This window comes from Hyperoodon ampullatus (genome assembly GCF_949752795.1).
Source record: "Hyperoodon ampullatus genome assembly, chromosome: 17".
NCBI lineage: Eukaryota > Metazoa > Chordata > Mammalia > Artiodactyla > Ziphiidae > Hyperoodon > Hyperoodon ampullatus.
This window is the reverse complement of record NC_136930.1, coordinates 1,730,751-1,748,498: the sequence shown is the minus strand read 5'-3', so window position 1 is coordinate 1,748,498 and position 17,748 is coordinate 1,730,751. Positions and strand designations below refer to the sequence as shown.

General features: G+C 41.5%; 1 protein-coding gene across 2 annotated transcripts in view; it reads right to left on the bottom strand.

Moving 5' to 3' along the window:
* Positions 1-17,748, bottom strand: part of SNTG1 (syntrophin gamma 1) — a gene marked incomplete at both ends in the record, with an annotated part of 181,200 nt that overhangs the window by 32,218 nt on the left and 131,234 nt on the right. For both annotated transcript variants that reach the window (XM_079722530.1, XM_079722531.1), the window contains 2 exons: positions 2,307-2,459; positions 17,571-17,642. In XM_079722530.1, coding sequence (XP_079578656.1) covers positions 2,307-2,459; positions 17,571-17,642 — 225 coding nt within the window. The remainder of the gene's footprint in view (positions 1-2,306; positions 2,460-17,570; positions 17,643-17,748) is intronic.

The window sequence follows — 17,748 nt, the reverse complement described above, 5'->3', positions numbered from 1 at the left end:
AGGTGAATGTAAGATGTAATTCATGCAAATTGTCATATTTCTGTTTCAATGTTCATTACATTTTCTACTGTCACCCTGGGAAGTATGGCTAGGTTTTAAGGTGTTAATTGAAATGACAATGTAGGATGTTTAGAAATACCTGTTTTCAGTGAATTATCCTTTAAATAAATATATATTTATATCAATATTAAGTACATTAGAGATCAGAAAATATTTAAATAGATAAAGGAATAGATTAGAAGTTAGAAATTGTTAGGGTTCAGTCCTGTTAATGAAAACTAATTTTAAAATAAAAATAGATTAATTTATTAATTTTTATTGTATTAGTCAGTTTATTAATTTCCCACTTGTATGCCTGTTTCACAATAGGAGTATGTCCTCTCTTTATTTCTTTACCAACTTTAGTGGAAGTGGAGATATAAGAAACATAGAAGTAAACCACAAACTTCTTCATGTAAATATATTCATATCTTTGAATTTTGAAAATAACAGAACCAGAGTGTTCAGTCATTGATTGCTGATTTCTGATAGAGTAAACAAGGGGAAATTATAAAATCTATAAAACAACCAAAAGCTAAAAAGACATTAAATATTTTTCTTTTCACTTACCATATGCATCTCAAATTTGTATTGTGAATACGTAAGGTGCTAGTACAAAGAAATGCATTGCTCAGGACATCAGTTTAGAGAATGTGAGGTCCAGATTTAAAAAAAAAATAGTAAAATAGAGTGAAACTACATAATTTTATCTCTATTTCACTTCTAAACATCTGGAGACTTAAAATGAAATTTTAAATTGAAACCAGCAGGTAGAAGTCACCATGTACTTGTTTCCAAGTGAAGTGTGATTTTCTAGGGGAAGGATAATTAGGAAAACCCAAAACTATCAAAATAAATAACAAAAATGTCAACTCCTGTACAACTTTATACAATGCTTTAAAATGGTCTTAAGTGTTGATACTTGGAATAAAATAATATTTAAGGCATTTTTCATCTTTCTACTTTGATATTAAAATATCTATTTACTGAATTGAGGTTCTATACAGCTAAATTATTGAAACAACATTTCTCAGTTACTTTAACATTTTTAGGTAATGCAGATCAGCAGAATATGAGAAAATGTCAATTAAGCACTGAAAAAAGTGAAAATAAGTCTTCTCCTGTTCCCTTCCCCTGATTGTTATGTCATACTGGTGTGATCTGATGGGTTGAATATAGAAATTTGTAGTCAGAAGAAAGAAATTAATACATGTCACATATCAGTTCAACATAATTGAACAACTATGCATCCAAGTACCCTGTTACAGGCAAGAATCTCGGGATAATAATGCTGTACTATCATCATCATACATTTGTTTTCAAAATTGTGTCCGTGTGTCTATTTAGGTCCTGGCTCTATGACTCAAGTGCATCACAACTGTTCAGTTTTGCCCTTGGTCTCTGTTAAGGGTCAGTTAAGGGTCAGCTGCAGAGCCTGTTCCCGTCCACGGTCCTGTGAATTGTATAGGCTACAGGTTTTTGACATCTGGTCTAGATTTAACTTCACAGTTAAGAGATAACACGATAAAGTTTGACACACATCTGCCGATTACTCATGATGTACAAAATGCACTATACTTCAGTTGGTAGAGGAATAAAATAATCCCTGGAAACCCACAACTCAGTGTGCGGATGACAAGCACTCATCACTCCAACACAGCAGAGCATGGGGAGACCTAAGGAAGCAGATGAAAGAGACTGAGCTCGGCAGGGGCGAGAGCTTGAACAGGACTCTTGTGGACGGGGCAATGGGGGTGAAGGGCAGGGCTGACGGGGGATTAGCAACATTGTCCTGGATGGTGTGACCTCTGAAAAAAGCTTCAAATTCCCTGGGTCGTTTTGAAGGGTAGAGATGAAGAGAAGGCTTTCTAGCAAGAATGAGGCTTGTGAGTGAATGAAGTCGTTCAGTCTGGAAATTAGGTGGCTGTGATTGGAGGCCAGGAAATGGCTTTGGAAACGATTAATTAAAATAAGAGCATTTTCTACTTTAGATTTAAGGGAGAGCAGATTCTAATTAAAGTTAGAAATATGTTTTTGATGAGTGGTAGGAAATAGCCTAGAAAGATCAAATTGTAGGAAAATTAAAATGTTTCTCAGAGCCGTGTTGCTCTTCACTTAATAACAATGGCTAATTATTGAACATTTGAGAAGAAGGTCAGGACTCACAGAACTGCATTTTTATGCTCCTTTGAATTTATATTAGAATTCTAGGGGAGTGGTCATGCATCTTTGGGGGTCACAGGTCCGACAATTCCACAGACTCTCACCTGTATCCGTTCCACTTCCAGAAAGGTTGCTGTTTGGAAGGCTCTTTCCCACTGGACGAGGTCAGAGTCTAATTCCACGGAGAAGTAGAGGTCCTCCCCAGACTCGGACTGCACAGTGAAGCAGTGTTTCCGCCGGTCCAGCAGGTCACTGTCCTGATGGAAATCTGGAGTTACACAGGCTGGCACACACCAGTTCTACTCTGACAGGGCCACACCTGGATCAGTGCTGACCAGTGGGTGGCGGGGATGCTGCAGTGACAAAGATTACACTCTATGACAGCACTAATTCTTCATTCAAATGGTCACAGCAGACAATTTCCAGGCCTCAAAGTCTATAACGGAAACACTTCTTCTTTGAATTGACACTGAGGCATGTCCATAAGATAGAAATGAGGATTTCTGGCTTCAACTCTTACTAGCAAGGTAACTACCAAAGCATTGAGTGCTTGAGATTCAATTCCTTACTGTACAGATGGATAACACACAATTTCTCTTTTTCCTTACAGAGCTGTGAAATTAAACAATACTTATTAATGTATTTGCAAATTTAAAGAGCTTTATAAGCATGGTATCTTATATTGAGTTGATTTCTATAACCCTTAAACTATCATGGGAATATTCTTCTACATGAGATATGAAAAAACTGTGTCTAACATGTTTCAGAAATTGTATTGCTTTTTTAAAAATATACATTTACCTTACTTATGTAACTGTATTTCATTACGTCAAAAAGACTCTGACATGGCGATTTCTTGGTCTTACTAGAAGTTTTCAACTAATGTGTTCACACATCTGTATGTGTAGCAACTTCAGAGATGTTAAAAGGTAAAGAATGCAGCAGGGGCTGTGGGATATACTGACCCAGCTGAGGCTCTGTCCTCTAACCCGCCCTCTGTCACAGCCTTGATAAGGATCCTCGTGTTCCAGTCTATCCACACAGCCTAGCTTACGCTCCTTCACTGGCTTAATATGTGCTAGATTTAGCTTTTGACAGGAAACAGAAAGGAAAACCCTACTTAAAAAAAGAAGAGTTTCAGTAAAGCCAACCAGGCCATGTGGAAAAATGCTGTGTACATTCAAAGGGAAAAGTGCTTTCTTATATGGTAATGCTTTAAAAAAGTATATGGCATATAAACAAAATATAATTATTAAAAGAAACTTTTACCCTTGTATCTGCTTTGCATTTTTGATTTCTTATTTAATATCCTTTAATCAGTTTTCATTATTGATTGGTATCAGCATTTTCCCAAAGACATTATTATTGAAACACATAGAAGCTTCACTATGATAAATTAGCATAACTAGCACCAGAAAAGCAAACAAACAAGAGACACATAAAACAATAACATTAACTTCTTACAATATTATTCAGGGTTGACTTTCAATATTGCCTATTGAGATTAATGGTTTTAGTTAATAGTTATAAGGTTCATCTTTCAGATTTCAATCCTAATATTCTAGTTCTGAGGATAATTACATCATACTAAAAAAAAAATCCTCAAATCCATGCTTTGAAATCCAAAGAGCATATGGCTTTTAGGAGAACAGGCTGTCCAGTGCGGAGGGTCAGAGAAATGTACTGGTTGTTCCTACAGATGTGGACATTATAGGGTCAGTAGGAATTGTGGCTGGTCATTTGGTCCTGCCTTTAAGAAATAATCCAAACAGTCCCACCTGTAAGTATTTCCAAAGAATGAAACTCTAATTCTCAGCCTTTAATACTTGGTATGTGAAGACCGTTCTCCAATCTCCTGATATTCCTTTTCTGAAAACTGGATACCTCACACTGCAGTCTACACTAATTTAATCTCTCTTCAGATGTGATTGAAAACAAGTGGTCACCACTTTTTAAAAAGTAACCTTTTGTATCCTTGAGGACAATTATCAAGCCATCTTTCGGCTTTCTCTTTATGAAACCTAGTGAAGCAAATTATTTTACCTTTCCTCAGGGGTACCGTGCCTTAGCTATTTAATGATTTTAGTATCTCTCCACTGAAACCTATCAACTTTTTCCTAATCCCTCAAGTAGTAAAAGATACCAGCTAGCCAGGATGGACTTCTCTGGACCTGACTAGCAGGAGACATAAAGGGGGTCCCTTGTGTCATCTATAATCACACCTCTGTTTATGTACCCCAGGATCCTGTTTGAGAGCCGTGTCTGTGGAGATTTAAAAAGTGAAGATCATTGTGAGAAGTGGTATCTGGCCAGCAAGCCTCTCATAAAATGTGTTCAATTAATCCTGCACACTTTGTCAGATGAAGGGGAGGTCTGGGGGCCAAACTGCCCAATTAGTAGTCATGATATAGATGGTATCATCTCCGGCCTGGCTCCTGGGTCATTTTCTAAAGAACTCAGGATAAAACTGATTGCTGTTTACATCCAGGACCATTAGATTCTGCCTTTTCTTCTCTCTCTCTTTTTTCTAGCGATACTTCTTTTTAAACAAATAATAATAACTTTCAACTGTGGAAACATTTTCGGGCGGTGTTCAAGATTGCACGTACCCCCTGCAACCTCAGAAAGTATTTTATCTTGGCCCAGTCCAGTGCCCATGGTGGGTGCTCAGTTGATGTTAACCCAGGAAAGTTCTGCACGCCTGCTGTGTGCCAAGCACTGCTGTGGTGTGCAGCCCAAGCACTGAGCATCTCTGTCTCACGGAGACTTGTCTAGAGCAGGGATGAGACAAATCAGAACGCAAACAAGGAAATGCTTATTCCTAACAAGTCAGACGTCGGGAAAGCCTGTTAGCGCTTTGGGGGGTGCGAGCCCCAGGGGCCGTGCCATTTATACAGAATGATAAGAAAGGTCTCTTCAAGGAGGTGACATTTGAGGGCAGGCATGAAGGGAGAGAGTAAACTAGTATCTGTGATATCTGGGAGAGCTGCCGTGAGCCAGCGCAGGACGGAGGAAGTGGGGTGGGCAGCGGGGGGCTGAGCAGAGGGTGGAGGGCCGGGCGCGTGTGGTGGTCTGGGCCACGGCCCCCTGCAGGTGCCTGAAAATTTTGGGTCTTGCTTTGCTTCGAACTGAACGCTAATGGGGGCAAGTTTTAAGGCAGGAAGATGGGTGAGAAGCAGTAAGACTAACGTGGGGAGGTGCGAGGGTGATGGCGTCGTGGAGACGGGTGGGATGCACCTGCTGAGGTGCCAGGTGTGAGAGACAGACTGGAGGTCAGTGCCTGAGTTCTTGGACGTGAATGGCGGGTGGGTCAGGCCGCCAGCGAGGGGTTGTCTGGAGTGGGGGCACGTCCCCTGGGAGATGTGGGTCAGACGCCCACATGGAGCATCCAGCTGGCAATAAAGACATGAGGTAGGATGCAGGGCAGAGCTCTGAATAGGTTCATAATTATTGGTGTATAAATGGCATCGAAAGCAATGCGATTGGCACTTGATTGGGAAGAATGTGAGGTCCCGTGAAGGACCGTTAGCTGTACTGGATCCTTCTGAGTCACTTTGAGTCCTTGCCCATTTTTCTACCTAGTGGTACAACCATCAAAACATATTTCAAGGGCTTCCCTGGTGGCGCAGTGGTTGAGAATCTGCCTGCTAATGCAGGGCACACGGGTTCGAGCCCTGGTCTGGGAAGATCCCACATGTCGCGGAGCAACTAAGCCCGTGAGCCACAACTACTGAGCCTGCGCGTCTGGAGCCTGTGCTCCACAACAAGAGAGGCCGCGATAGTGAGAGGCCCGCGCACCACGATGAAGAGTGGCCCCCGCTTGCCACAACTAGAGAAAGCCCTCTCACAGAAACGAAGACCCAACACAGCAAAAATAAATAAACTAATTAAAAAAAAACATATTTCAAGAATAAGTTTCCTTTCATGCATTCAAAAATAAGAGTATTGTCATTTTTATACATTTCTGTTGAATAGAAGATAGGTTATGTGGTATACCTAAGTATATATAACAATGAATAATTTAAAACTATATAAAATGCTGCATACATACACACATATATACACTAATGAAATATGCTTTAATATACATAACATTGTTGGAAAGTAGACGTTATAAAAATAATTGAGCACGGTACAACTCAGAGCCATCACTTATAGCTGGAATGAAAATACCCCTCTCTCCTTTTGTAGGTAATTCTTTTCCATGACTGACTTTTAAAAACCTATATGCTTTATAATGTTCATTGACTCACTATATGTTCCTACACAAATAAAATACAATCACAGGGCATTTATAACTCTGATTTTACATAAATACAAAGCATACAGGTACTCTTCTGTCCAAAATAAGTTTAATTTCTGCAATCTAATGTGATGAAATCTTAGTTTACGCGTTACAAGTGATCTATTACACAGCATGTATTGTATTAGCTCCCAAATTATTAGATCGATTAATAAATACATTCTGTGTCAATTTATCTTTCGTTTAGATGGCTAGCTATGACTTCTGTGTATTTGAAAGCGCTTCCCCAGAAAAACAGCAGTATAGGGGAGAAGAGAAACCCAACAGAATGACGTTTAAATATGTGTTGAATTTTATCATACTGTGTGTGCATGTCCCGTCCTTAAGGTCCTTCGGACGGAAACCCAGTGCAGATGGGAAGTGTCTTCACTGCAGGGTATCTGCTGTCAGGGGGACCGAGCCGGGCGGAGCTGTGAGCACGCGCCTTTAGTCTCCCTGCTGTGTTGCAGCCTTTGCTTCCTTGTGACCAGGGCCCGGGGTGCTGCCCACGAGGACCAGAGGTCAAACGGGAGGCTGGTGAGCAAAGGGAGACAAGCCCAAGAGCGGGGCTAGGGGGCGTGGGCAGAAGTGGTGGATGGAGCGACTGCCGTCCTCTGCCCGTGTCCCCCTCTGCCTGCTCTCCCTCATCTTCCAGTGCGCGTGGGCCTCGAGCCTCGCCCAGCATAGAGAGGGGCTGGGGCTGGAGCCTCGTAAGGGTAACACCTCACAGTCCGGTGAGAAAACCAAGTCTCTTTGCAGTGCTTGGAACACAATCACGTAATTTTACACTGTGTGTTCACCAACCTTCGTTCACCAGCCTTTTGTCCCCAAGTCAAGAAGCCCAAGCCCATTAAGAGCTGGTTATACCAGGATCCCTGACATGATGTGCAAATTCTACGTGAGCACATCAGGAGAAGACTGTTGGCTTCATAGTGCTTGAATCAGTAGATTAAGCAAGTCTTTTTTTAAAAATGTATTTTATTTTATTTTATTTTATTTATTTATTTTTGGCTGCGTTGGGTCATCATTCCTGTGCGTGGGCTTTCTCTAGTTGCAGCGAGCGGGGGCTACTCTTCACTGTGGTGTGCGGGCTTCTCATTGCACTGGCTTCTCTTGTTGTGGAGCACGGGCTCTAGGCGCGTGGGCTTCAGTAGTTGTGGCTCGCGGGTTCAGTAGTTGTGGCTCACAGGCTCAGTAGTTGTGGCTCGCGGGCTCTAGAGAGCAGGCTCAGCAGTTGTGGTGCATGGGCTTAGTTGCTCCATGGCATGTGGGATCTTCCCAGACCAGGGCTCGAAACTGTGTCCCCTGCATTGGCAGGCAGATTCTTAACCACTGCGCCCCCAGGGAAGCCCCAGATTAAGCAAGTCTTTAAGATGAAATTGCCTGTTACACAAGCACCCCTTCTGCAGAAGCGGCGTGCACGCCTGCCCCCTCCTCCCTCTGGCGCACAGCTAAGCAGGTGGATGGGTGAGTTGTAGGAATTTCAATGATGGAGACGATTATATGCTCAAAGAAAGTCCCTTAATGGAGGGCAGTGGAGAAAGAGCAGCACCAGGGGGTCAACCAGCCAGGCTTGTATTCCCACCCCTGCTGCTGGCTGTGCAACAAGAGGCCCCGGGAATGACTCCACAGAGGCTCCCACCGCCGGGACGGAGGCGTCTGTGTGTGGCTTCCACTTGGGACGTGGTACCAGAAAGATCTGCCATTGAATGATAGCCTTGTCTCTGATCTCTGGGGCCTGAGTTCTCTTTCTGTGATGTGTGTGGTTGTCACAGAGCTATTACCGCACCAGGGAAAGGTGACCTTGAAGAGTCACAGTGATCTCATCCCAGAGACGTGAGTCCAGTCACTTCATTTCCAGCACTTGCTCAAAACAGTGTCCTCTGATTCCAGGGACGAAAGGAACACATCATTCAATACTTATTTGGACTAAGGTAAAACACATCTGGACCTTTCCATTTGCCAGAAGGTTGTATCATTCACGAAATGGGATAAAAGTAGAGGAACCACCTTAGAGGACATGACCGATGCCACTTTAGGGTGACACACATTTCAAGAGCAATTCAGAGACAGAAATCCCTAACATTTATCCAGCACTTATGAAGTACCCTTTCTTAGCTTACTTCTTCAAACCAACAACCCAGAAGGTAGCTATAATTAAAATTCCTGACATAATGGTGAGAATTCTGAAATAAAGATAGCTAAGTAATTTATCAGTGATTTATTGCTGGGAATTATTGGGACCAGAAGTCAAGCCCAGGCAACCTGCTGCTGATTCTTGCTGTACACACACGCCTGCTCTTTCTCTCAACCAACTAACCTGGTAATCACGTTAGTATGGTATTCAGAAACTGAACAGAAACATGCAATATGTGACGGATGGCTGAAGTACAAACACACTATAGGGAAACAAAGAAGAAAGTAGTAAAATTATCTAATGGGATAAGAGTAACCATAAATCTATGGCTAAGAATTGTCTTAGTTCCTATTAAGTACATTTGCTCTTCCAAACGAACAATGATACAGGAAGAGAATGACTACCGTAACTCTAAGGCAAAGCTGAACTTTATTCCATGTTTTGATAAAACAAAAATATATCAAAAGGCTAGCTATTACTTCCAAAACATCACAACCAATATTTCCAAATCACAAAACCACACACACACACACACCACTGTAACTATAGCTACATATATCCTCGGAAAAGAAAACATCTCACAGGAGTGCATTATTTTCCTCTCAATGATATTTTCTTGGCCACAGCAAATTGAAACTCGATGAAGAATTTTCTCAATAAATAGGTTTTTTTAAATTAGGAACACAGTTGATTTTGACAAGATCCAACTGATTGATAGATGTAATCCCAAATGTAAAATTTAACTGTTCTAATTTTGTTATTTAGAAAAATATGTTAATTGAAAATATTTTGGATATTTCAGAGCCAGAGAGACGCTTTTCCTTACAGATGAGATATAACAATTTTAAAGCTGCCAAACTGAAAGCGGAAAAAACAAGAAATGAAATCTAATCACATAAGTTAAATTTAATAAATCAGGTTCGTGTATGTATTAAACAATGAGAAAACCTAACGCGCTCCAAAGTCCATCTCTAACAGTGTGTCTTGACATACTCAGTGTAACCATGACAGGCTGGCAGGACGGAGCAGCAAGGTTCCAGAAAGTGGGATCCTTGTGTGCAACTTCTACACAGCACTCGAGTAGTTGTCACCTAGACTTCCTCTAATCTTCACTTTTGGGATGGTGAGCAATAGGTCTGATCTATTCAACTCTTTAAAATCTGCAAAGGATAAGTAACACCAGGTGGACAGTGCTCAGTGTGTGTTGCTGAGCTTCTATAAGAAACACTATCAACCATAGAAGTTGATGGCATTCTAAAGAAGCAACTAGCAAAATAACAAGAACAATAGTTTTCTTGATAAAGTAATGTGTAACAGCAAAAGTATAGTTATTATTAATAAAAACGAAGTGATGTGATTGAAAACTGGTACTGCAAACTCTCTGTGCCACTGCATCATTAAAAAAAAAAAGGGACTTCGCTGGTGGCACAGTCGTTAAGAATCTGCATGCCAATGCCAGGGACATGGGCTTGAACCCTGGTCCGGGAAGATCCCACATGCCGCGGAGCAACTAAGCCCATGTGCCACAACTACTGAAGACTGTGAGCCTAGAGCCCATGCTCTGCAACAAGAAAGGCCACTGCAATGAGAAGCCCACGCACCGCAACAAAGAGCCAATGCAGCCAAAAAGTAAAATAAAATAAAATAAATAAATAAATAAATAGATAAATAATGTATTCTAGACCAGTTTGAAGGAGATTTCAACACTTTTCTTCAAGGGTCTGACATCTGGTTTCCTTAATTTTTTTTTAAATTTTACTTATTTTTTTATACAGCAGGCTCTTTTTAGTCATCCACTTTATACACATCAGTGTACACATGTCAATCCCAATCTCCCAATTCATCCCACCACCACCCCCAACCACTTTTCCCCCTTGGTGTCCATACATTTGTTCTCTATATCTGTGTCTCTATTTCTGCCCTTCAAACCAGTTCACCTGTACCATTTTTCTAGGTTCCACATATATGTGTTAATATATGATATTTGTTTTTCTCTTTCTGACTTACTTCACTCTGTATCACAGTCTCTAGGTCCATCCATGTCTCTACAAATGACCCAATTTTGTTCCTTTTTATGGCTGAGTAATATTCCATTGATATGTGTACCACATCTTCAGTATTAAAATTGTATTTTCACTTTTAAAAACAGTAATATAAGCTTTTGGAAGGTCAAACAGTTTTAAGATTTCATACAATAGGAAATTTGCAAGGCAGAAACTTTCTGTAAACAGAAATCCAAAAGTATTAAGTCTAAAAAGATTATGGAAAAACTTAAAATAGACCTGAAGGAAGGAATTTAAACTGAGTAGAGGATTACAAGTAATCCTTTTTTTAAGGGATGGATCCTTGAGATTGGCACCAAATTGATTTGGGCAACAAAACTAATTTTCTAGCTTTCTTCTACACAAAGGCTATGTTCTACTAACTGCCCTCACAAAATTTTACTAACCAGAAAATTCATATAGAGATAAGTTGTCACTTATTTTAAATGCTTCATAAATATTCAATTTATTCATATTTTATGTGTTATATAAATTTTTATTTAGAATATACTAGGAAGGTTTTCCTAACATAGTTATACTGTCATATTTTATTAAAATTACTGGAGTATATTAAAATATTAGGATTTTAAAAAGCATTGTTCCCCAGTGCTTATTTTCAGAATGATAGTCAGGCTGTGCTTCTAACTCAGAATGAAGGGGAAGGGAATTCTGCAACATGAAGTTGTAATAATTCATAAATATCTTGCTCTTAGACCCACTTACATGGGGAAGGAATGCTCCCTAGACAATTAGATATTGAGAAAGACAGAGAGAGGATTTTGGTTTATTTGGAAAGCAAGATTAAATATCTTTTGTGCATTAAGTCCTTCATGAGAAGAAGTGACTGAATCCTTTTATTACCACATCCTTTTCCTAAGAGATATTTGGTTGCTTGAAATAAGGACCTTAAATTGCTTTGGAAGCTTCATGAAAACACTGGAAGGCTGTACTTTTTATAACTAAAAGGACAAACAAACATTTGAGGAATCATCAGATCAGTCACAGAAATCATGTACAATTATTTAAAACATTTGCCAAATCAGTGTTTTGTTCACACCTGACATAGAAAATGTAATGCAAATGGTATAACTTAAGGAAAAAATAATAATGTAAGAATGATACGGATGTGTGTGTCAGTATATAAGGACAAAGGGAAACGGTGAGAACTTCCAGAATGAAAAGAAATGATGCCTTTGAGCTTTCAAGAGTGTAAATAGGTCAATAAAACAAATTTTTAAAAGTGAGATATAAGTAATTAGCACTCTGGGACTTGAAAGATGTTTTGGAAAAACAGAAATAAGTACTTTATGTAACAGTTGTGCATTTATGGAGCTCTAACAGAAGAGTAGGTACGTGCTAGCATATTAATAAATCCAAGAAAATGTTATTAAGATAACAAAAATAAAAGATAAAATCACATTTTTATCAATGATGATCATTGTATTTCATTAAGAAAGGAAGCAGGCTGTGCATAGGGGGCTGGGTGTTCTGGACAAAGTCACTCTTGCTTTGATCTGCCTCTGGGGTTCCAACAGACCGAGCTCAGTCAGGGGAACCTAGGTCCTCACTGAGAGCAGCAAGACTCCTTGAGTTTGCAGTCGGTGAAGACTCTAAAAAAATCAGGGAAATTTAGTTCTATTATTGGAGGAAACAAATTAAAACATATTTTAAGAAGCTTGGATTTTAGGAAGTGATTACACATTTTAAAGCAATACATTAAAAAACCAAGAACTGGAATCATTTTAAAATGAGGTATAAAATGTAAAACAATCAATAAACCTTCTAAGAAAAACTGTTATTTAAAAAATGTAAAGGGCTACAAATATGTTCGGAAAATGCAGAGACACATCATTTTTACTAAGATGGTCTCCCTTTCAGAACCTGAAAGACAAGCGTTTCTGCAAACATCAGCACACGTGTCAACCACTTTGAATGATGTCGGTCTCCACTCCCTGCTCCCATGTGTCTCCTTGTGTGATGGTTGGCAGGACAATTACTATTGTAATTGCTTCCACATCATTCAGGTAGGGCCTGTCCTTCTCTCACCAGGAAGAATCTGACCACTGGACTTGAACTCCTAAGTCCAGCTGTAGGATGAGATCCAGGTCACAGGGACACGGGGGTGTCCTCCGGGGGCAGGTGACACTGGCCCAGTTACTCATGGTTTTTCCTCATTCTAAATGTTCACTTTTGTGACTAATTTTATATTCCTACTTCTGCAATCTTTTTATTAGTGAAACCCCCAAATTGAGTAAGCGACAGGTGCCATGACATCTGGACACTCCTGGGCATTGACACCCATACCCGAGGGCTTTTACGGTGAAGTGTGTCCGGTGTGGCCTGAGTGTGGCCTCAGTTCATTGTCTAGGCCACTGGCTTTGCTGCTTTCTAGAAAATATCTGCTGACCGGCCCTCCTTCTTCCTGGTTCTGCAAAAAACAACAGAATTCTAGTTTTTGTTTTTTTCCATTTTTCTCTAATCTCCATACTGTTTGGGTTCCCCTCCGATTGTCCAGTCCTAAGTCTGAGACGTCACATCTGCGATTTCTACTGGACACGTCAGTAGTCAGATGTGCACACTGTTGAACGCTCAGAGCTCAGGGCCGAGGTCAGGGAGCACGTGTGCATGGGGGGGCGTCAGCATGGAAACGTCGGGGTGCCCACGGCGCAGAGGGGATGAGATCTACTGCCGGGGAGCGGTCGGCCTTAGGTAAGAGCAGGGACGGGCCGTCAGGACAGGGCTGCGGGGGGCCGCAGTAGCCCCGCTGGCTGAGGACTTCGTAAGGAGGCGGTAGGGTCACCCCCCGGGGAGCGCGAAGTGTGTGTTGACGTTGCGGGAAAGGAAGGAGCTTTAACCTCCGTCCTGCTGGATTAGGCCAGAGGACAGACCAAGGAAACACTACAGCGCTAGTGTGAGGCAGAATTAAAGGCTTTTTTGAAGTCTGGACTGCGAAACACGGTGTCTTTCTCCAGCTCCGTTCGGCTGCACTGCTTGGTTAGGCTCAGAGCTCGGGCCGTCGCTCTGCAGAGTCAGATGGGCCAGAGCAGTGGGCGGGGACGGCCTCTGCGACACGTGACTGACTTGAGGGTGATGGCGACCGGAACGTCTCCTTGGTGACGTCTTCCACCGCCCAACCCTCCCGCCCCCCGGCCCCGCCCCCGCCCTTCCTGGCACCGGTCCTCTCCGGCCCGGATATCCGCCGCAGCCCTGGGACCGCCTCCTCCGCGGATCCCAGCGCATCTCACGGTGGAGACCGGAAGGCCGGCTGTGCCACGGCCCGCGCTCGCCCTCCTGCCGGGCCTCTCCTTCGTCCTTCACATAAGGTTCATAGTCCTGTTTCTCGTCTTCGCACCCGAGCACCGGCACAGACCTCCTACCCAAGCAGATCACCGCGGTGCTGAGCATTTTTAGCTGTGGCGAAGGACACACACTCCTCGCACAGCTGGACGCGCTCACACATGCCCTCCTGAGCCCGGGATGCGCCCTCCTCGCCCGCTCACCGAACTCCTAACCCTATAACCGCAACGCGTCCTCCGTCCAAATGACTTTCTAAATCCCCTCATCAGCTGGGCTTTCTGTGAGCTCCGGCCCCTGTACAGTTGTGCTGAATCCCTGGTACCCAGTGGGGCGATCGGCACATGAATGATACTCAACGAATATTTGATAAATGAATTCATAAATAAAAACATTCACAAACCAATGAAAGAACTGCTAATCTTCACAACAACCTGTGCTTTCTTCGTCCCACTGACCAGATGAAGAGGTCGACAAGTCCACAGAGCCTGACACATCGGCAAAGGGCAACACATGGAAGTGAGAGTCGCCATTTTCTGCCACGTCCCTTATTCTGAACCCTTGCTCTCCCCCTTGGTGCCGGGCTGGCTTTCTCATTGGCGTTTCTTTCCTATTTATCAACGCTTATACCGAGAGAGAAAGAAGCCAGAGTACAACGTTGATGGGCACAGATTTTTGAGACAGGCTGCAAGATTCACATCTTTAGGTCTGAACTTTACCAGCTGTGTGACCTTGAGTTATTTATTTAAACATTCTTTGCCTCTGTTTCCATATCTGTAAAACGGGAATAATAGGAACTGCCTCCCAGTGCTGTAGCAAAGATGAAATATATTATTATATAAGCACTTAGAACAACACCTGGCACTGCACATGAACTATATATTCTGGGTACCTATTACTGCTTCATTTTTGTTGTTCTGGTTGTAGCTTTGGGTCAGAAGAGAGTGGGTTTTCCTGACAGTGGTCCGAGGCCAGATGTTCCGTGGTCCCGATCACTGAAGTGTGCGTCCTGTGAGGGACCCCTTTCTGGAGAGAGAAGCCAGCCCCTCGCCCAGCTGCACAGGACTGTGACGTGGTGGGACGGGTGACTGGAGTACAGAAGGTGCCCCTTCGACTCGCTCCCCGGACCCAACCATCGGAGTCTGGGCTCCTTGGGAAGCCAGCCCTCCTCCAGGCACTGATCTGCATGCAGGAAAAGAAGCCATTTCGCACTGAGCCTTACATCCATGCCTCTGTTCTTGTGCTACGTGAAGTTTCCCTTTGTGAAAGACAACCCTCAACCGATAATGCTGTATGTCAAGTGTAAATCCAGGAAGCATGGAACATGACCGCTGCCCTCACGAAGAGAGCTTTCCTATGTACAAACAAGTGACAGTAGACGTGTATTAATCAGTGTCTGAAAATATTATCTCCAGGCCTCATAATCTAGGTAAAAATTTTCCCAAAGCAACTAATAGGCTTATAGCAAATTTTATGTGGGAAGACCAATGAGACGGGCTGTTTGATTTTACTCTGGGCAGAGTGCTAATACGTGGGCACTTTCGGATAGTCACGATAGCAGTATAAATTATTACGGCTCTTCTGGGGACAATTTAGATACATAAACCTAGCCTCTTGACCATATCAGGATATTTCCACCCAGGATGTCCAAAATTCAGAATTTAGATTAAAGGAAGTTAACAAAAGTTTGTGGGCAAAGATCAATTCTTTGCTGGGTTTTTTTTTTTTTTTTTGGCCTCTTTAACCAAACGTGTGTCACCCTAAGAAAAATGTAAGCTCAATGAAAGCAGGGCTTTTTCTGTGTTTGTCTCCAGCTGTTCAGTGCTTAGCCGATAACCTGGAAAGTAGCAACACTCAACAATTATCTGTTAAATAAATCAAAGAATGGCAGTTGTGATATTTGTGATAGAACAAATGTGGAGGTATCTAAATGGCAAAACTCAGGTACTGGCCAGAAAATATGGCCAAATGATCAGATAGATAAAATAAAACAATAAGTCGTATTTCTTGAAGAATATTAACTGACATAAAAATCTCAAGTCATATTATATGAAAAAGCAGATTCAAACCAAATTCTAACTTTGCACAAATAATTTTTAAAAAGAGAAATAAAATAATGAGTGTTTTTATGGAGCCGGGCATAATTCTTAGTCTCTCCTTTAAACTTGTCCTTATAGACTGCATTATTTTTAAAAGTTCAAAATAAAGACCAGGTAGCTACTTGGAAATAATTTAAGACTAAACAACAATATAGAAATGCAGGCTGGATTACTCTTATGAAAAAGTTATATTAATGTATGGATAGGGTGTGGACAAATAAACTGTTAGGGTAGTTAATTTCTGGGTTTCTTTATCTTTTCTTTCTCTCCCTCCCTCCCTCCCTCCCTCCCTTCCTTCCTTTTTTCCTGTATCTCTTTCATTCTTTCTTTTTAATTTCACTAGTTCTTTTTTTGGTAAAAAAATAAAATTCCATTAGAAAGCTATCTCATTAGTTATTTTGGTAGTTACTTTGGAGCTGGGTACGATCTCCTTTTCTTCAGATGCTGGCACATTTTTTAGGAGTTGCCAGAACTGCTTTGCTGACAATAAACTCAAGGGTATCAGAGTTTTTCCACCACCATGAGTCCCACAATAGAACCAAAACCATCCACAGCAAGGAGCAAGCAATGACCTCTGTTTTTATTTAGCTCTTGTGCTCTTGTGAATGTCAGCTTTAATCTAGGATTCTTCTGGACGAAGAAAAAATTATGAACACTTTGGAGGTAATCATATTTTCTTTGTCTCTCTGCCTTCAGACACTTTTGATTCTATTCATTATGTTGTAAATGTTCCAGCATTTTCTACTCTGCTGATTCTTTAACTGGAAGAGAAGTAACTGACGTAAAACACAAGGAACTTAGTTCTCCTTGGTTACACAAACAAGGTCAACCTTAACTAGGAATTAATATCAATCTGTAGTACTTCCAACCCTACAGACCCCAGATTGGAAAGGAACAAGATTATTATTTAGGTTTTATAAATTATTCCCATTTTGATTCTTAAAAATGGCCACAAAAACTGTTGGGAATTTTACAGAATTCTCAATGACTTTCCATTGCAACAATCCTGTGTACAGCACAGAAATTTAATTGATTTATGACAATTATATATTCGTTTCCACACCCAGAGAGACAACCTAACCATGGAATTTAAACATATTTTAAACATACCTTTCTTTGCGTATACCTTTATATTTTTTGTATTTTTTAATTCCAAGTCTTCTCCAAATCTTCCTCTTCTGTATTTTACACAGCAAATAGGACTATGGTAATAATTGAGGTTTAACTATTTCCAGTTGACCTTCTACTTCATCCTCAAAGGACCCCTGACAACCTTCCTCCTGTTTCCACTGCCCCCCCAGATGGAGGAACCTCGGAATCTGCTTCAGAATTATCGAAGCCGAGCCATTTCTCTTCACTCTACCTTTTCTCATACGTGTTTTTATTTTCTTTGTCTTTACCTTGTATTTTCCTTCATATCCATGCATCACTTGTTTTCATGAACTACCTATTATCCCAGAACCCCTCCTGGCCGAGGAAAAGCCATTACAATCATCACTGCTTGCTGGTCCTACCTTGAGAACCTTGCACATAATCTCATAAACTGAAAACGTTTTCTCTGCTCGGGTCCAGTCCCACGTGGTCACCTTGAAAAGATGAGAAACTAATACATCATTTGTTTTAGAAAGATGGCCCCTGCTTTTCTCTTTATTATATGCTATGGTGGACACATGAAGCTTCACACGTGCACTA